General features: G+C 40.7%; 1 protein-coding gene across 1 annotated transcript; it reads right to left on the bottom strand.

The window, feature by feature from the left end:
- Positions 1-3017: 3017 nt before the first annotated feature.
- Positions 3018-8493, bottom strand: LOC137905683 (cytosolic Fe-S cluster assembly factor nubp1-like). Its single transcript, XM_068749928.1, has 10 exons — positions 8463-8493; positions 6984-7088; positions 6692-6825; positions 5905-5973; positions 5381-5413; positions 5219-5309; positions 4984-5138; positions 4159-4269; positions 3807-3993; positions 3018-3463 (listed from the first exon to the last, which is right to left on the bottom strand). Exons 1-10 carry the CDS (start codon positions 8491-8493, stop codon positions 3411-3413), a joined length of 969 nt encoding a protein of 322 aa, XP_068606029.1. The 3' UTR covers positions 3018-3410.
- Between the last annotated feature and the right edge of the window lie 12852 nt (positions 8494-21345).

Below are 21345 nucleotides of genomic sequence, written 5' to 3'. Positions count from 1 at the left end.
TCAAACCTGTTTTAGGTTAGAGAGATTGCATACACACCCAGACACACACAATCAAAAATGGGAAACATCTACCGGTAAACAGGTTGAGTTAGGTGACGACAGGAATGAAGCTCAGTAAAAGTACCTTTTACTGAGGTACTCTTAGTACTTCTGCTTTCAAGTGCAAATCTGAGGTAACTGTATGCACTATACAGGAGTTGTTTCTTTGCTTGCTACTTTCCCCCCAACATTTTACAGATAATTTGTGGAATATATTGAGATTTACTGCATTTTTTTTTTATCTCTACATTTATTTCACATATTAAAATATTGTACATGTTAAGATTTAACCTATGGTATATAAAGTGAGAGAAATGATTCAATATATGGCTTGCACTATATATTATAAATTAAACTACCAAATGGAATAGGGAAGTTAAAAGGAAGAGAGGGTTGTGTTCCGGGAATGCTGGTGGTGTAGAGTGGCAAGGTGCGATGGAGGAGTGTCCCCATTAAAGGACACGGATACAGATGTCCAACTTAAGGTCGTTTTATTTGGCTGTGGTCTGTAATAACACAGTAACAGACATAATTATCAACAAAACTCAACGGTTAGAACAAAGGACTGTATTTATAACTCGGCGACACTAGCATGCACAGCTAAACGAGCACACATTAACACAATGTGCACATTCAACTTCTAATAAATAGCTGTAATTACACTAATCTTCCGGCATGTACGCACAGCGCTGAACTGAAGGAAGTAAACGTTATCTGTTAAGACAGACAAGCCACGGTAAAAGGGCATTGTTCCGTGTGTGGAAAGTGAAACTATTTCCAGCTCCGACGCTGCACACGGAGATATGGTGCATTCAAAGGCGTCGGAGAACTATGGTGCGTTCACGAACGTGGGATATGTGACGATTTATGTCAGAAATGAACAATTGTCGACTGAAATAATATGGGCTTTCTAACAGAAGTGCAACAGAAAAAGTATTCAGAGTATCGTCATCATTGCAATTCAATATAGCAATAAATAAATAAATCATTCAAATGAATGCAAACATGAGTAATGACGACCATGATATCAAGCTTAGTATGTCATTTTTATACATTGAAAACTTTATGAACCTTTTGTTTTGATGCTTCAATATTTGAGTGAAATGCAGAACTTTCACGCTGTGCTGTTAACACTTCTAAATGAGGATGTGAACAGTGAATACTTCTCCTTCCAGCCTCCATCCCATTTATTTTTCTGCCTGTCTGTCTGGCAGAACTCTAAATGAAACTGAAAGTAACCCTGCCTCGTTTTGCATTAACCAAGGCAGGTGGAAACAACCTAAAATGGAAAACACCTGAAATTCTGACTGAAAAAAGTGTTTCTGTACTAAAAACCATACAACCGCCATTAATCAAGCTTTTAGCAGCATTCCCAGAACGCCGGTCTGGTCACGGAAATGAGAACAGATGGAGATGCAGAGGTGTTGAGCAACAGACAAAACACAGACGTGACATAATTAAATGAAAACTGACCCCAGTGTGAATCCATCCTCTCCTTGTCTGTCGTACTGCAATCGACCTTTGAGCCCTGCGCGCCGTTGTTCAGCACACTGCTCTGATCCTTGCTTAAGCAAAGAGAGTTTTCTTCTGCTTTGCCTTCAGTTTCCTTGAGACCACAGGAAGAAAATAACCATGAAATATCATCTCTGCATCCCAGAGAGCCGCATTTCACGTTCCCTGTCAAACAAAACAGGTCTTCTGCTGTGTCTGTGTCCCAGAGATCACCGTCCAGCCAGCCCGTGGGGTTGGCTTTGGGTGTTGCTGCAGGTGCCGAGGCATCACTTTCTGCTCCAGTGATACTGAAGGGCTCAGCGATCAGTCCGGCTGTGCTGCACGGTGAGAAATAGAGGCCTTCAGGTGTCGCAAAGGCTCCTTCTGCAGCCGGCGTAAACCTTGGAACAGTCGTGTCTGTGTGGTTCAAGTCGTCGGTGTACAGCTCCAGGGACCTGCATGCTGCCGCAAGCTCTGGATACCCGTCCATGTTCAGAACAGGGCATCCTGCTTTGCTGCCGGCTGCTGAGATTCCACTTGTTGCACAGCCAGCAGTCAAATATGCCACCTGAGCCAGCTGTAACTCCCAACCACTGTTGGCACGGAGAGATAGGCATCCCTAGCCACTCCTCCTTCTCCTCCTCCTCCTCCTCTGAATTCACCTCATTTATTCTTTCATTTTTACTTACTGGCATCTGTTTTGATTCATTTTTTTTTTTGCTTTCATTTGGTAATCTAACCTGAGACCGGATCTGTGATCACGTGCCCGTGTATAGGGACGCTCATCATGCGATGTAGGTCGTGCTCACCCACCACTTACAGAAACGTCTTGGGCCCGGACCAGATGCTGCCCTATTCGTCCATTGGTAATGGCAGATTCTCAACAGATGTTGTCGGGTTGATTCCTGGCTGAGGTCCCAATGGCCGGTAGGTCCAGTTTTACATGCTGGATCGAGGTGATCCCACTAAATAGAAGCACTTTCGGTCCATTTTTCCCCACAGCGGGTTGTTGTTTTTTTAATTGTAGGAATGAATATGACACTGCACTTTTAAATAGACTGAAATTCACCCCGTGTGAGCCAGGCAGCAGAGGGACTGCTTTTGGGTGTCACTCAGAAGCAGCAGGGATAAAACTATTTTCTGACTGTTCAGGTTTAATGGCACATTCCTATTCACTGAATAGTACACACATCATGACTACAACATACCGGTAGTTAATTAGCCCTGTTTTTCTGTTTGTGGGGAAATGTTTTAGTGCTTAAAGATACATATTTATAACCCAGCGTGACAATATTATCATACGATTTTGGAGAAATAGTGTCAATGGCTGCGTCGGCCGTTGCTTCCTCTGCAGGATACAAATGTCACTCAATTATTTTAGTGAGCCCTGCAAGACAAAGGGCTCACAGTGTGTAACACTCACAGTCAAACATATGCACAAAAGAAGATGGCAAGAAATGAGGGACAAAATTACAGAAAAAGGCCTCTGCTTTAATTTCTTGATAGAAAATCCACAACAGGTGATTTCATGATAGTACAGCAGGAACATTATACACAAATCATACATCCGATTTATAGTTTATGCAAATAAAATACCACAATGTCACAGTATTATTAGTCAGCATAAATTAAGCAATTTATAACTACATCTGAAGTCGACATTTCATTCTCTGCTGGAGACCTGACCCTGATAGATAGCAGAGGACATGAATCTGTTGTTATATTCACATTCACAACTACTCTATACAAGTTATCTCTCAGGGATTCAAAAGTCTATCAATTAAATTGAAAACCATGTAGAGAAACAATTTCCTCCGGCGTAAAGCTGTTTTATGAAACGCATTAAGCGTTAAGCATTGCCACGTCGTGCTCCGTGCGCTTCAGGTGGTGCTTTGCTCGTCCATCACTCGGTTGGAACAGAAGCCCTGAATACCTGATGGAGGAAAGAGGAGTGTGATGATGATGAAGGTCATTTCCTCTGTGACTGAAGACCTTTATGTGTCTGATTTGTTTTGTTTTTTCAGATCTGCCTGAATAAAACATCTGTTACACAAAGCAACTTTGAATCTTAGATCCACGACGGTGAAATTCGACATATCGAACTTCTGTCTTTTCCCCTTTTCCATGGACCCTGCCAACAAGGCTAATGACAGATTTCGTTGGCAGATGAATATATATCTATGTGAGGGTGTAACCTGCTTGTCCTGAAATGTGACCCAATCCCGCCAGCTATGATAGAAAGCGGACACTAGAGACATCCTCCAGAAAACACTTACTCTGCACGATCCTCTCGTAGGCTCTAGCAGCAGGAGAATCGGGCACATCACTGAGAAAGGACCTGCCCTCATCACAGCTTCGTGCTATCCTCGGATCCAGAGGTATCTTTCCTAACAACGGTAAATTTAGATCTGCACACATTTGCTCTGCACCCCCGGTGGTCGGAGGGAAGATCTGGGATGTGTTCTACGAGACAGGAACATTTTATAAGAATTTTCATATCCATTGCCATTTAAAAAAAAAAAGATTATTTTGTATAATTTATCACACAGCAGCAAAAGCATTTTCAGTTAAACTAGAGGTGGTTTATGCACATTTTCATGTGTCAGTTTGTATCACTGTGCAAGCAACCTTGCATGACGGGCAGACGAAGCCACTCATGTTCTCCACCACGCCGATGATGGGCATCTTGACTTTCTGACAGAACCGGATCTCCTTTCGCACGTCCTGCAGTGACACTTCCTAAAGAGAGATACAAAAAAAAAGAAATAAAAAAAGGCAACTGAAGAGCAATGTGGGGGAAACAAAGGCACCAGTATGGGCAGTGGAAGAGAAATGATTTGTTTGAGTTGCCATTGCGGCTCTCTCGAGCAGATAGCCTCAAAGAACTGAAAAGCTCTGGTTTGGAAATGAGCCGAAAAACAAACAAAGAAACAAAAAAGTACACACTTCCTGGCTTAGCATTTTTTTTTCTTGGTTACCGTATTGGCCCGAATATAACACGATGTTTTTTGCATTGAAATTAGGCTGAAAAGGTCGGGTCGTGTTATATTCGGGCCAATACGGTAATTCTGAATTCATGCTGGAGTAGTTCTGGCTGTCAGAGCTGAAGGAATGAGGAAATGATTATTCTGCCTTGCCTCACAGGCTCCAGCCTATTTTAAGCATCAGGAAGTGTTAAGTTCTTCTTGTCTTTCACTAACAACAGTAAAACAGTCCTAGAGACACACATCAAAACAAGCATGCTTAAATCTGTTAATACCATTGTGGTTTTTAGTGTCATTGCTGCTATAATAATAATAATAATAATAATAATGCATTGGTTTTATAGAGCGCTTTTCTGGACACTCAAAGACACTTTACATTGTGCATTATTCATTCACTCCATACTTGGTGGTGGTGAAGCTACTATTGTAGCCACAGCTGCCCTGGGGCAGGCTGCCAATTTGTGCATACCTGTGGTGTAGTGATGATGACAGCTCCGTCAACGTGGGTGGAGCTAAGGTACTGGACAATTGATAGGTGTTCATCAGAGGTGCCCGGGGGCGTGTCCACAACCAGGTAATCCAGTTCCCCCCAGTCAACGTCCCTCAAAAACTGTTTGATCATCCCTGATGTTTAGAGAAACGGCAGATAAGTTATATGCTGGCGTAACATGCACACACACACACACACATTCACACACACACACCATTTTTCTTTGGTCCTCTCCAGATCACAGCATCATCAGGGCTGCTGAGCAGGAAGCCGATAGACATGACAGACAGGTTTTCTTCCACATACTGGAAATGAACACATTTGCTGTCAACATTGAACTCAACAGCAACGGCTGATATTTGAAAATCCAACTCACCACAGGAGACCAGCCTGAGCCACTCTGGTGAACCTGTGCACAAGAAAATCAAGGAGGGTTGACCAATATACAATGTACAGCTACTTCATGCTACACATAGGGGCGTCATGATTATGGAATTTTAGACAATTATTAAATATATTACTGACACTGATAAGCAGTTCACTTCATCACAACATAGATCTGATATAATAATGTGCCCTGGACAGACATAACGCGAGCATGTCTAGAAACACAGTCGTGCATCTAACTTCATTGTTTGTCGCATAATATAAAAAAATATTAAATAGCAATATAAACGGTTCATGGAATTACTACAATGTTTGTCTTCTTGTGTGGTCTTGGAGACGAGGTCAGAGAGGGCTGACTTCGATGGTTTGGACATGTCCAGAGGAGAGACAGGGACTATAGGGTTAGGGTTAGTTAGACTTAAGGCATAAGTCGACATGCACTGCTAGGATCTTTTAACTTTTCAAGCTGCTTTGAGTATGTGACTCTGGATCGTAGCTCTTTCCACACCTCACCTGTTCTCCCTCTAACCCCATGATCCTTGGAATGGAGGGACCACAGATATCTACATCCAGCAGGGCAACCTAAAATCAATGACAAAGTTTCTTTACTCTTCAGCTTAGCAGACAGACTGTGACAGGCGTGACTGACATTCACCGTAAACTTTGTAACCTTAGAATATCTATATTGTTTGCACTATAAGAAATACATATGCATTGGAACATAGTTTAAACAGAGAAAAATACACTTTGAAGTGCTATTACGTGCAGAAACACTCTGGGTAAATATTATATAATATCAAATACATATCAATGAATTTCTTTCTAGATCAAGTTTTGTAGGATTTAAAACAGAGGATCAGCAAGGCCTGTGTGTTTGCAGTACGCTGTTTGTATGAGTTGACAACATGCCGCCTTTGAGCTGTCATGAATAAATCAATCACCAGATGTGCAACCTTGTAATTTACAGTTTAACCAACAAGAACTCAGAAGGGTTTAAATATTCATTGGGATATAAAGTTTAATCTGACTGCTGCATCACAAACAAGATGGATCATAAGAGCAGAGGAAATCATAAAAATCTGAACTGCAGTGGCTTAAAGCAGGCAAATCTCATCTGCGACGCCCCCTACTGGTTGTTATAATATCACAGTTATGTCACAGTTATGAGAGTAGAACTCAAGTCCAGAGAACTGGTATTTTAAAGCACAGGCCACATTGGTTTGTTCCAGTTGGACAAAAAAGAAAATATCTGAACTTCACGAGAGAGTTTGGAACTCCCACCAGACGGCTGAGGTTTTACCTCTTTCGCACCATCACTTGCAAGGGCGTGACAAAGGTGAGCGCTGAAGGTGCTCTTCCCCACCCCTCCTTTACCAGAAAGCACAAGAATCTTGTGCTTGACTGTTGACAGCTTTGCTCCGATCTCTGCTATAGCTGGAGAAGAAGAAAAAAAAAACCCAGAGGGAGACTGTAACACAGTAGGTAGCAGCGGCACAAGAATAATTACAGGGTACTCATAAGTGATTTAGTGATCTGAAACAGCCATTCTGTGCATATCAAATGATCCGAATTTTAAGATGAAGGAGTCTTACCAGGGTCGGGAGCCTTTGTGGCTCCAGAGGCACAGATTTTCTGGTTTGGACAGCCCTGACATGGTGAGGCCTTTCCTGCGAGTTCGCTCTTTGTACCTGGGCAGTCTAAACGGAGGAAGCAAAGGTTTTACTATATCATCTTAAAGAAAATAAAAATCTATGTTCAGGTTCTGGTGACTGAACTTTAACTCAAGCCTATATTTAACACATTCTTAACTCTGCCACCAGCTGGTGGGTGGAAGTCATTTCATCAGACAGTGATGCCAAACTTTGATTTAACAGAACAAACTTTATTTTAGGCTTTAGGAGAAATGGTAGAGATTCCAAACATATCAAATGCAGGAAGAGGAATTTTGGGAAAATGTGTACGTGGATCAGAGACTACAGACGATAGATGTTAGCTAGTAGCTAAAGCTCAATAATCACTGTTGAGACTAATGTATTTGTGCATTCATCCCTAATAATAATAATAAATGCCAAATGCGATTTAACCTAAAAACGCTAAGTCTTGATTATAAAATGAACTTTATATCAGTTAATAATAATAATAATAATAAATGTTTAGACAATAAAATATTACTAAAACATTGAGTCCTAGCTATTTTGCAGAGCAGGTCATGTTTTTATTTTTACTGCTGTTTGTTACTCAAGAGAAAATAAAAGCAACCGGGACAGATTTAGATTAATTGTTTTAGGAAGAAACAATCCATTACATCCTGATAGAGATCCTCATGATCGACATGCAGAGTATTTTGTGTGAGAGAGGAGATTACAAGATTATTGTTTCTAGATCCGAGGATACAACGATGTGAAAGAAATGACATTATAACCCCCACAAGATCTAACACGCATTGAAGTTTGATGTGGATCCAAGCTACATTCCAGATCTGTTGATCGATTTTAATACTTTACAGGGACTTCACAGGACAGAACATCCATTACTGTCAGGTGATAATAATTCTGCAGACTAGTAACTAGAACTGATTGTACTGGGCGTGCTTTTCGTAATGTCTTCTAAAGTAAATTCACTAGATTCTGAATATTCTTTTTAACTGTCACCATGGCGCAGCAAACATCCAGGGAGTCGCGTTCGATTGGCAGCTGGATGCAGTACTAAACTGAATCTTCAATAACGTGTAATAATGTAGTGGAAATGAGAATGGAATTATGCAATTTCCAACTATTTAGTATTATTTAGAGTCGTCAGTTGAACTACGACGCTTGCTTATAGACCGTAGAAAGAAGCCCGAGTCCCCGCAGAAGCAGCCCAGATGGACATTTGGTAATGTTTTCTTGCAACTGATTGCAGACTGGATATGGAAAGTAAACTCTGAAAACAGCGAATATCCCAAGTAGATTCAATATTAAGTATTGGTTTTGAAGTAATGGTTTCAAATACATCACAACGTTGAAGTTGTTTTCAAACCCCGTCAAAACCAGGACTAAAGAAATCGCTCAAAATGAAACATAAAAGCTCACGCTCAGGAGCGCTGTCTGGTACGTCCGCCATCTTTGCTCCGTACATCCGGCCGGGTGTCCATCCGTCAAAGTCTTCCCCTTCAGAGGTTCCGTATGGATACAGCACCAGTTTCTAATAATAACATCATCCAAATGTTTTAATCGCAACAATTATTTCTACCTTAACTACCTTCTTTTTTCTTAAAGAGGGCAACATTGCATGTGATCATCCAAGTTCTAATTATTAAATATCAATGTTAATTTATTTACCGTTATTCACAAACATAAGTAAACTGCATCAAAAAACAACAACACTTTATCCTACACGGCATTTGATTAAACAATAATGATTATTTGACAGTGTTCAGCATCAACATCAGGCATACATTAGTTTATTCATATCTAGGGCCGTCAACAGACTTGCCGGGGCCCGGTACAAGCAATAACCATATGGGCCCCCCTACAAGATAATCCTCCACGACATCGAGCCATTTGTTTCAATTAAACAGCCACACAACAGAAATTTGAACAATTCAGTGTTCACCGTCTGCGCGCTTGCTCCCCCGCCAATAAAGCTCCATGTATCCACTAGAAGGTGCTGTTGATTAGGGTTAAAGAGTAAAGTTTAGGAACAAAGTCATATTCAAATAGGATTCAAATTGTCTTCAAGCCAGTATTCGCAGTCCATTGATGCTAGTTTATAATAACAGTTTGAAAAGTGATGTATTATTCAATGTCATGTTTGCATCTGCCACTGGACCATGTAGGTATTATAATATGATTATATATTCAGTTCCATATAGACAGAGTTAATGGTATGTTCAAATTAGTGTCTTAGCATATTGGATATCAGAGGAAAAAACAATTATATTGTGCATCCTTAAAATTATTTTGATATTAATGTGCCTTTTGAGTATATAACATAAAACAAAAATCAGTAGATCAGCAACTCAGAATTGCCTAAATGTTTAGTGGGAAATGAGTGAATGGGTAATTTTAAAATAACATAAAAATATAATATAAAAACCGTCGCACCGTGAATCTTTGTTCAACTGTACAACAACTGTTTTCATCCTGGGAGCTTTGATGACAGGTGTGTGTGCGCGCACTCGTCCGGTACTTATCATGAACTGTAGTAGCGCTTTGTATTATGCTGTGAACGTTAAACTACTTTCAAACCGGAGGACCAAGCTGTTTGATTGGCTCATTGACATCACCGGAAAAGGTGGTCAAAGGAGTATAATTTGTCTGACATAATAACATAGAACAAGTGAGATGGAGCAGTGGGGGTGTGCAAGTATGTGCACGTGTCTTGAGTATTTCAGCCAGTATTCATATTTCTGTGTATTTTCCATGGCTACCTTTGTGTTTTTAAGTTGTGTTACTGTGCATGTGTTTGCTTGTGCATATCTTCTCTCAATTGTTTGCACTGATCAGAGTATGTAATGTGATATGTATGTTGATTCACAGTTAGCCGCAACCCATTGTTGGCTGCTAAAATTAGATTCCGCTGTCTGAGCAACACAATAAGTAAGACGTCTGATGGAAAGTGAATAACATGCATATAGAAATGGGAAAAACAACATTCTAAATCACACTAAGTACAACAGGAAATGTAAAAAAAAGTAAAATCACATCATTCTATTTCCATTTAATGTGCAAAATGTTTCATGCATGTATGAACTTGTTAGAGGTCAGAGGGGAGGAAAAAACACACATCCCTGTAATTCATCCCTCGAGGCGAGATTCAAGCCCAATCAGAGAAAAACAACATTGTATTTAGAGACTTGAGTTTGGGAGCATAATTTGGGAAATGGCTTTAATATCCTCCTCCTCCATTATTTCTCCCATGCCTCTCTACATCCTGTAAAGGAAATGCTAAAAGATTTGAATTGACTCTCTCAATCAATGGAGGCAACCGAGTGTCAGTGCAGACATTATCGTGTTTACGATGTGCTGCTAAGCCCCTATTCAGAGAGAAAAATGATTATATCACTTAGTGAAGAGTTTTCAGGAGACACTGCACAGTTTCATGTTCTCACACATTGTAATCATTTTTACCTCCGTCAAGGACATCATTTCTTTTGCTGGTGTCTGTCTGATAACAACATAACTCAAAAGGATCTGAATGAAAATTTCAGGAAATGTTGGGAATGTTACCAGGAACAGATGATTACATTTTGGTGATGATCCACAGGAGATCCTGGATTGTGGATTGTGGAGCTGATAATTGCACAAAAAGAAGGATTAAAGACTCATTAAAGTGATGACTGTTTTTCCTAAGGCTGACTAGAAACGTCTGTAAATTAGTCCATAAATCTGTTTGAGATATTTTAGCCAAAGTGATCGACTGACTGCCTCATTTAATTGCACATTGCTACAAACATGACATTAATTGTGATTTGTGTTTGATGTGCAAAGCATTTTTTCTCTTTAGCAAAATCAGCGGTTATCCCTGAGTTATTAACATTAATTAAAATTGACATTTAGTACATCCCAGAATCTCAAATGTCAGTTGCACAATCACACAGTTCAGTTGACTATATAGTTTGCTGATTATGACGTCGGGCACATTCTGTCCATTCAGCAAGTGATCTGTGCGCACACACACACTTAATAGACTCACATTAGTTCACTGAGTTACCCAGAACAAAGGGTAAGCCTTTGCTGCACAGACTATCATCATACTGCAAAACAATACACCCACCCACACACACACACAGTTAATATAACTCCACTTTCTGTAAGCATTGACAGAGCAGGTTTTGTGTGTGTTTTGGAGAGTGTATTATGAGATATCGCACAACTGAAGAGAAAAGAGGAAGTAAGTTGACAATGGAAAAAATGAGGGGTGCGATCTGGATGTGCTGCAGTTAGCAAACGCCATGTGAAATGTTGTGAAGTATAATCAGAAGTCTGTGGATTTCATTTCAATACATTTAGAGCTCAGTCATTTAGCCTTTGTTCTCTGATACTGTGCATGACCGTGTACCCTCATTCTAACCACACAGACCTGGGCCTGGCTGAGAGATCATAGTTTCCAATAAGATCACATTAATAATAAAATAGTAAAACACGAAAATGACTAGAATGGATTCCTGACTGAAATATCATCACATGCCAGTTTTATTTGACTTCTCGTGCTCGTATCTAAAACTATATTTAGACCCAAAATTGCCCTCTGGGAAACAGTACCATGGGCTGCCTTGGTGCATGTTTGAAAAGTAACTTGAATGTGCAGTTTGACATATTTGTACTTGAATAAAGGTTGACACAGAGATTTTCAGTACAAAACCTGTGTGTTTTGTCTGAGACTATCCTCTAAAGACAGCTGTCATTTCAACCCAAAGCTTAATTTGCTCATGTTCAAATGGCAAAGTCTTCTAATATTAATTCATAATGCGATGCTTATGTAGAACTACACCTTCTCCCAATTTTCCCTTCACGCCCTCTTCAATTCCTCTTTTCTCCTGCTTCTCTTATGAAATTCAATATAAATTTCTCCTTCACTTATGAAACTGCATCTTGTGGGATGTAACCAAAGTGTGGAACCCATGTTCCTGCAGGAACTGACAAAGATTTTGACAGTTGTGTTTGATGTCAAAATTAAATAAGCCCAAAAGCAAATGTGAGTGCTTTAAGAGAGAACATCAAAAATTACATTTCATCCTAGACCTAGAACTACGAATATTTTCTTTTATAAGCCACACTTCATGAAAATACAAATAAATTCACACCCACACACATTAATCATGGACTATGCAAACTCATTGCTCACATTATACATGTTTTGTGTGTACATTTTCCTTCACGCTTTTGTGTGTGTGATTGGACGTGGACACTCCCTGTGTGATAACACATATCCAGATCACACCTTGGATTGCTTCTCTACCTAATTATTTTAAAGAAACAGACTGCTGACTTCTGGACCCACACTATCATATATCACAAACTCTCATGAGAATGTCAGAATGTCAATGAGTCGCACTCATAATTTCGTGATATTAGGATGACAAATGATGAAATGTCAAAACAAGACAATTAAGAATTCTAACTTTCTCCTCATCTGCAAAGATCACTTAATGCACTTCCATCCTAAATAACCCTCTCTGCCAGAAGTTGCAGAGTCAGCGTAATTCTCTCACTTTGGATTTGCCAGTGAGAGACTTTAAAGCAATAGTTATCCCCTGAGAGGCACTTAGCTGATTTCTTGCAGAGAGCGAGAACATGATCGATACCACTTTCATGTTTTTTATATAGGGGTCAGTCAGACAAGCGTAACGATTGGATACAACTATCCTTCAGGATTAATAATGGTCTTATCTATAACTCCAGAGAGGCATAATTCATAAAATACAGAAGTATTTCTTTAATACAAAAAGTAATACCACTTTTTCATTGTTTTGTACTGGCTCTACTTAAATCCACCCTACTCGTATTTCCCTTTAGGTAAAGCATACGTGGTTCCTGTCCCTGCTATTTTTTAGTACCAACTCTGGTGTAGTTCTAAGTGGGATAAGCAGGAACTGAAAAGTCATGTGAAACATTTCAGACCACTGATTGGTCAATGTCTGGCACACACACAACCAAAGAGCCCTTATATTGAGGAGGTGCGCACATTCTTGTCTTTGATAGCTGATCAGAAGAAGCACTATGCAGCGGAGACATGTCTTAACACATGTTGAAGTACTCCAACCTTAATCTGGTCTGTGTGGAGGATTAGATGACCGCTACCCTTCTACCCACTAAAGAAACTGGACACACTGTCTACACTGGAACGTGAAAACAGAGGGGTAGCACAAGACGTGTGGGACAACGGGAGAATTGGGATTGGGCCAGCTTGCTGAGACACATTTTAAAGGAACTTAGCCAAGCCTTGTAAATTTTTGCCAATAAAGTTGCCTATAAATTTAGCTAAAATGTTACATGCAGTATCTTTATGATTTTGTGCAATCTATTTGAGCACCATGGGAACACATGCATGCTGTCCAAGTGCAAGATACTTCTTGTAGTTATTCTGGTCAGGCTTCAGCCAGAGGAATCCCAGACATCAAGTCTATCCTCATGTCCCCATCTCACCAGCCCGCAACCCGAACCACTGACCACATACCCCCCCCTCCACCACCACCACCACCATACAGAGCTAACCCTCTTTACCTCCAGCTTCAGAAACACTGCAACAGTTGATTAATGGGGATTTCAACATCTGGTTCACAGCAGTAACACGACATCTCATTTATATGTTTAAAAAAATGTGTCAAAAAGAGTCACTTATGTTTATAAAAAAAATATTATAAGCAGTTACTCACTCAGCTGTTACCCGAGCAGTAATGTAACACAGTCATAACTCGACATATGAGTGCTTTGACATCCGAGTGTTCTCAGACACGAGCAAGCCTGCGATGTGAAGCCAATATCTTCACAAGCGTGGATGACACACACACACGCAAACACACACGTACACACACAGATTATAAAAGGTCAGAGGTCAATTAGACAGGAGAGCTTGTGAGTTGGCTGATAGGAGGCCAGGCAGTGTCACCTTCTCCCCCTCAGTTGTCCCGAACGGCTGCCTCAACAGAATAACCCCAGAATAACCATTGTTATCTCCCAGTCTGGGATCATCATGTGTTTGCGTGTCTGAATATGACAGTTGGGGCGGCAGTTGTGATGACAATGAAAATATCTTTGTTGGAAGGAAGACTGGCCTGTTGCATGTGAGTTTATGTCAAGGAAGGAAGATTAGCCTGGATAGCAGCCTATTTCTGGTCATGCTGTGTTAAATAGAGGTACACACACACACACACACTTGTCAAATACAGGAAAGTAAAAGCTACACGCAATTTCCTACAATAGAAATTAAAATGTACGCACAATCAGAAATTGTTGAGGCAATTTCTTTTTTGCCATTAGACATTATTTAGTTTAGGTGCTGAGGGAAACTATTGATATTTAAATGTTAACTCATAAACAATGTACATTGGAAGATTCCAGGAACAACTTTCAGTTTCAAATTAAAATTCTGTCCGAGACTGTTGTGACCCTAAAGGGTTTAGAATGTGGCACCTCTGAAAGTGTGGTTGAATTTTATTTGTATGATTGCGCTTGTATCTTGCTACCAGCACTTTTCAATGAGGTTCCAATGTGTATTTGTATTGCTGTACATATTTCTTGTATCTTGTACACAGTTATGTAAATTATGACATGTGCTGCTGGCTTTGTGAAAAAGAGCCTTTATCTCAACAGGTTAATCATTCAGCTAAAATAAAGATGGTATTATTATTATTATGACAGTAAATGTTAACTCTATCTGAAAGACCTTAAATAGATTTATTATCAGTGCAGTCCTTGTACCAGAGCCCAGTTCCTGTATTTAAGGGACAAACCCTGATATTGGTGTGCTCTTGACATACCGGTTTCCGACCTGTTTCCGAGATTGTCTCATGGGGCATGCAAGCAAATGAAGGAAAATCTAGAGATGCAAATACAATGTAAAGCATTTGTGGCTGTGATATTTTCATGTCCCATCTGGATACACACAAAGAAGAAATGTAATTTAAGGCTTAGTAGTGTGAATGAAAAACCTTTAGGAAATCGACTGCAGTGCCAGCGCCGCCTGATCCTCTCCTCTCCACAACAGAGGGGAAGGGGGGGAAGGACAGAGCCTTTAAAAACATTCTTAGAGCCAGCATTGTTCCACAATCACATCTCTCTATCTCTGTTTGGTTTGTAGAGCATTGTGTGTATTTTCCCCTCGCTAATAATATTACTTCGATCCACTACTACAGTATCTTCTATCACGTGTCTTAGCAAAGTTTTTTTCCTGTGCTGTTAAATGTGCCTCCTGCTGATTGTCTACAGTGGCAGGCCTCCATATGGACACACACACACACACACATGCATGCTGTGAGAAAGAGGAATGGGGGAGGTGGGGGTGGGTGCTTCCTGTCTGGCTGTAGGCCTTTGTATGTTTTTGTGTGAGTGTGTGTGTGTGTGTGTGCGCGTGTGTGTGTGTGCGTGTGTCTGGCAGGCGTCCAGGTGGTGGAAGTGGTGGAGAAGGAGAGACAGGGGAGAGATTTGAGTCTTTATAGTCACACAGGAGGCCCTACGAGAGATGAAAGGAGCTAACATCCAACAGAAAGCAGCAGCAAAAGCAGTTCCTTTTTCTGCTGCCAATGAAAAACATTGATTGAGGTGAATTAAACATCATACTGTGTACATTTATTAAAATCAGATCCACAATAGTAGTAGTTTGGTATTCCCCTATTATATTATTGTTATTTGTTCTCAGTACATAAAGCTTGATAGGAGATAGGATTAGTCATGCTAACATTTAAGAAACAGCAGCAGTTATAGGCATCATTGTCACGCCTCGAGGCAGGCCGGTGTCATTCTCCCACTAACTCTCCCTGTCTTCCCTTCTCCTCTGCTCCTGCAATCACTTCATTCCCATCACCTGTGTTCCTGTCAGCACCTGCAACCCGTCAGACATCAGCCCGGACTCTATATATGCTCAGCTCAGTCGCCACACCCCTGCCAGATTGTCAGTGATGTTACCTGCTCTCCAGCACTTCAGACCGACCTCCCGTGTATCGATCCTGCCTGTTTCCCGGGCTCTGCCTCTTTGCCTGCCCCCTCGGATCTGTCTGCCTGACTGTCCTAGCCGACAATAAAAGCTGTTTTTGTATTTCCGTTCGACTGCCTCGCATTTGGGTTCGTACCTGCCGTAGGCCGTGACAATCATGGTCAAATCATTAACCTGCAAAATAAATACCAGAAGGACCAGTAAGGTTTGAAAAACATTATCGATAGAACTCTTACGGACTCTTCAAAGTGTTTCCATGGGAAGTGGCACACATTGTTACACTTCTGTTAAACAAAAGAAATACAAATTGGACAGGAATATAAAAAACAATTTAATTGACTTGCACATTATGCATGTTAATTTTGCCTATTTTCTTTTTTTGGGATTAGGGAAAAAGACATGCAGAGAGAACACTGTATGTTGTTGCATTCTTACATTTAGATGTAGGAGTCTTAGATGGGGAGCAATTTGTTTCATGTTTGGGGGGGTCATTACATCAGTACATGCTTGAGTTTAGGGAGGGATTCTCATTTTGTTAAAGGAAGAGAATACTTTTGCTAATTTGCTAATCTTCTAAAAACATAAAAAGTATTTATGTTTTTAGAAGATTAGCAAATCACTGAAAAAAAAGCACAAAAGTGTGAATTAATATCGAAACAAAACTGAAGGTGTCTCCCAGAGGTGGAAGCTGCAGAGAAAACAAGGCAGGGGTGAGGCAGTTCTGTCCTATGCTGAGATATGCTTGTTATGGAATTTCTAGGTGGAGATGTCTATACCTTATTCTTGTCTCCAACTACAGACAATACCAGGTAACGGATATATGTCTGCAGGGATGAGTGGGTCGCCAACATTAGCAGTGTTTACCTTTAGGTGGACACATGACACGCTTTAGGGAAGGCGCTGTGAATGCACGAGGAGCTGTGGATGATGGGATTGCTTGTTGTTTAAACAGCCGCAAGCTGTGTGTGTGTGTGTGTGTGTGTGTGTGTGTGTGTGTGTGTGCTGTGTTGAAATGATCAACAGGCTGAAACACAGGTGACAGATGAAATAAGAGACACTCAACCGACATCCTTGGCCTGGTGCAGGAATATCAGGTTTTATAGAGGACCACTCTGCACATAACAATCCATGACAATCCCAATCAAGACAATGTGTGTGTGTGTGAGAGAAGACACAGAGGCAATGAAAGAGAATCCATTGCATTAAGCGTTTCAATGTGGCATATCTCTGTCTCCTTTCCAGACAACACAAGATTTGGGTGGATTCCTGCAGCAATTATTTGTTACACCATGTGTGTGTGTGTGTGTGTGTACAAATGTGAAGGTGTGAAAACATTTTTGAGACACCTTTGGGCCTAATGAAAAGTTATTTCTTTGGTAACTTGCTATTTTTACACAAGCAGGAGTCCTGAGGCTGCTTTAAAAAACACACCCTAATAGCGTTCCTCCCTGCTGTCTGTTACGGAAACATGCACACGAGGAGCGGTCGAGCAGCTGCATCGTAATTGATGGACTTGTTTATGGATTTTAGCATGCCGGATCCAAAATTGAAGTTTTACTGCAAAAAACAAGGACACACAAGAAAATATAAATGACACTACAGCTCACTGGATGCTTGTCTGTAAAACATAAAGTTATTATGAAAATCCTTTCTTGTAGATCTGGAATAAAGTGTTAATGGGATTCCTGACAATGCCACGTTCACATCTCAGGACAATGTGAAATTTTAGCCTACCGGTAGTTTTAAAATTCTAGCTACATATTCAAAAGTTTCTAGCCATTCAGGGAGAGAGCGTCCTCTGCATTTGACCCTCTGAGTTAGCAAACCTTTCCTTGGTACTCTGCTATTATTCAAGATATCATTTATAAAGATCTGGGACTTAATCACAGCGAGAAAGTGAGTCTAACTCTGACGTTTTTTGACGTTGGAATACGATCACCAATAAGTTAATCAGTACCAACTGTGTCAGCACACAGTCACACACACTATCGGCAAATTAAGGTGGATTCCGGCCTTATCTTGCATAGAATTTAAGTGATTCGGAGGCAAACGCTTGAAAATGTGAAGATCCTTTTTTCTTTTTTACAACGGCCTTCATCAGGATCAAAAATAGGCATGGAAACTTTTCTGTTGTTTTCACGCAGCATGAAACAACAATTTATTTTGCGAATTATCATAATTACATTTCTCACTTCAGTATGAATTTCAAAAGTGCATTTCTGGAACACATCAGCACATCAGAGAACTACCAGTAGCGTTGTGGGGCACTCTCTGACTGGCCAATGGGCAAATCCCGCCCCTGCCCTTTAACTGAGCCTGAACGCACCACCATCAGTGATAAATTGTCAGCTCACAGTTCTAATACTAACATTTAAAACTTTCCGTGCCAACATCACCCTGGATGGATGCGCACTCATTCCAGCAGTGATTACAGCCCCGTGTTGAGGCTGCCTGGAAAATGCAAAGAATCCTGCGCTAAATAACGAGCCTTGACAATGGAGCCTTCATCACCTCGTGCCTGGTCTGTTGAAACTGTCCCCTTATGACCGCTTGCTGTCAGTGGGGACAAATGTGCTGACTTCTTGAGGTTATAATATAACCTGCGTTAGGAATAACACAGCAAACTCCTGTGTGCAGACTAATTGCTGAGGTTCCAGTTGAATGTTGATTTTCCTTATGCAATTTGCAAATGACAAGTCTTGATGGGGGAAGCAGTTTATTGACTCAGCCCCAAAGCCTTTTAGAAATGGGTGTGGCCTTGTATAAACAGACTTTTTAGACTGTCAGCTCTGCTGAGACGGTGGGAACATCAGCGGGAATTTTTTTTTTTTTTTTACAACACTTGCTTGATGGAGCTGAGGATGACCTTGATTCATCAGATTTCTCACAGACCTTCCTTCAGGCTTGGGTTATTTACAGTCAGATTGTAAAATTGATGGCACTCTCATATATCAACCCATTAAATATAAAGCCAGCTGGTGGTTTGCTTATCTTAGCATGAAGACTGAATGCAGTAAACAGCCAGTATTTGTGTTAAGCTAAGCTGATGACTGTAGCTTCATGTTTACCCAACAGACATGAAAGTGTATAGCCAGTCTTTTAAGCATCTTCAAGAAAACACACACACACACGTATGTCCAGAAATGATCAACTCTGCCTGGAGTGAAATGTAAAATCTTAACGCATAACTTTTGAAATAAAATAGATAGTTCTGAGCGGCAAGCATATCCTGGTAAAAATCTTTTTAGTAACGCCCCTGAATGTGTACTAAATTTGCAGCAGCAGCTGAAAAGAGGAAATATTTTTATTATAAAGTATATTCTGAGACACAGAGGCAAGAATTTGATCCAAATTTGTAGAGATCTGAAATCCAAATCTCCCTCGGAGCACCGTTCAGCCTGCTTTATGAGGTGGAGGGAAGAAACACTGACAGCGGGAGAGGAAGAGGAACCGTTCTGCAATTCTCTTCAGTATTCTCTTCAGTATTCTCTTCATTCTCCTTGACTTCTTTCCTCTTCATTTTTCATTTCCTTTTCCTCTCTGAGTTCTGCATTCCTCGCTTCTTTTCTCATCTGTAGAATATTTCTCCTCTCACTCCTTAAGTTCATTTTATGGTGACACGTTTTTTTTTTTCTTTTGTCACCAGTCCCTCTCCTATCGCTGCCACGCACACGCGCGTGCGTACACCCACGCGCACCTCCTAGACCACACCCAGCTCCAGCTCTCGGGCACCTCCTACGCGCGCTCCCGACAGACGGGCAACAGAACGTGCGTCTTTCAGCCTTTTTTTGCTTTTTTGAAGGGACTGTCGTCTGGAAGTTGTTTTACTGCAATCAATCTTCGACCTGATAAGTTTCTCTATACAGTCGCAACTTTCCGTCTTCGTTTCCTTCCAGTCCAAAGTCGGTGAGTGAAACATGCTTTTTTGTTTGTTTGTTTAGTTTGCATATGTTTGAATGCTTATTCCCAACTGTTATAATCTACAACTCTGCTTCTCTGCGAAGGCATGTCGGTGGATATCATCGCCTTTAGGTATTTCTTTACACATTTCTCTTGTATGATAATTAATCACAGGGCAGATTAGTGAACCGTTGTTGCCGCCCCCAGTGGGGTTTTATTTACCGGTATGTATGTATGTATTTATTTATTTATTTAACAAGGATCATAACTGAAGTCGGGAATGAAATGGGCGTTGTCGTCAGCCGGTGCGTGAGTTAAATATATCTCTGTGCAGTCAATGAACGTTAAATCCGTTCATATGAAAGAGAATAGATTGTTCTATTTCCACTAAGGAGGAATGTGTAGTGCATGCACGAGTTTTCTTGTGCGTGTCGCGTCTCGGGTGGTTCAATAGACCCCAAAGTAATTGATCTGTAAGCCTGACTCTGTGGCAAATATGAATTCTAATGATGTACTTCATTTTTTTGTTCGTTATTCTATATACTGCTCATTAACCGGCGTTGTTCCAGCTCTTTGTTCTGGAACACGGAACAATGTTTTTAATTTTAATTTGGTTCATTAATTTGTTTCCAGTTTGAATACTTCACATTGGGCACCGTCTTGTGGTGGAAAACAGCAATATTGTATCCAAGTCTTTCTCGTTTGAGGCGATTTTTCAGCCTGTTTTCACGCCTTTTGATGTCAAATGAAAATGTACAAATTAGCAGCAATCCATTCCAAATGAATTTGGTCGTCCCGGTTTGCAGTCACACACTGTTTCACACACAACGCAAATAATGAGCTGCGTGAAGAATGGACAGGAGGTATTCCTGAGTAATTAAATTGTATTCCAACACTGATTTCAGTGTCTGCTGGTGTTGCAGGTCTACATTTCAATCAGGAAATTGAAAACATGGAACATTAAGAGTGAACACATTGGACATCTTATTTGATCAATTCTGACCTGTATGTTTTCATGTATTCTGGCTTCTTCTACCTGCTGAAGGAAGGGCCTGTAACGATCTCAGTTCATTCACAGTCAGATTCCTCTCCAGTCATTTCTGTACCTGGAGCAGCTTTAGTTGAAGTATTTGGACAGTGCAGCGCTTTTTCTTTTTCTTTTTGCCTCTTTGCTCAGCCTGTTTCAAATGTGACATGAAATAAGGCCTGCAGGTTTTAATGTGAGAGTATTTTCAGTCATACTTAATGTTGCAGAAGGAGAGAGAGGTGTCTGTTATTTGATAGCAGGTGGAATAGTCGAAGTTGGTGTGTCGTTGGTGTCAATTAGGAAGTGTGTGTGACCTCCGACCTCACACAGATGCAAGAAAAATGCTATAGGTGACCATGCTAGGTTTGTCTTTTCAGTAAAGCGCAGCATAG

Source organism: Brachionichthys hirsutus, chromosome 16 (genome assembly GCF_040956055.1).
Source record: "Brachionichthys hirsutus isolate HB-005 chromosome 16, CSIRO-AGI_Bhir_v1, whole genome shotgun sequence".
Taxonomy (NCBI): Eukaryota; Metazoa; Chordata; class Actinopteri; order Lophiiformes; family Brachionichthyidae; genus Brachionichthys; species Brachionichthys hirsutus.
This window is presented reverse-complemented; position numbering and strand designations above follow the sequence as displayed.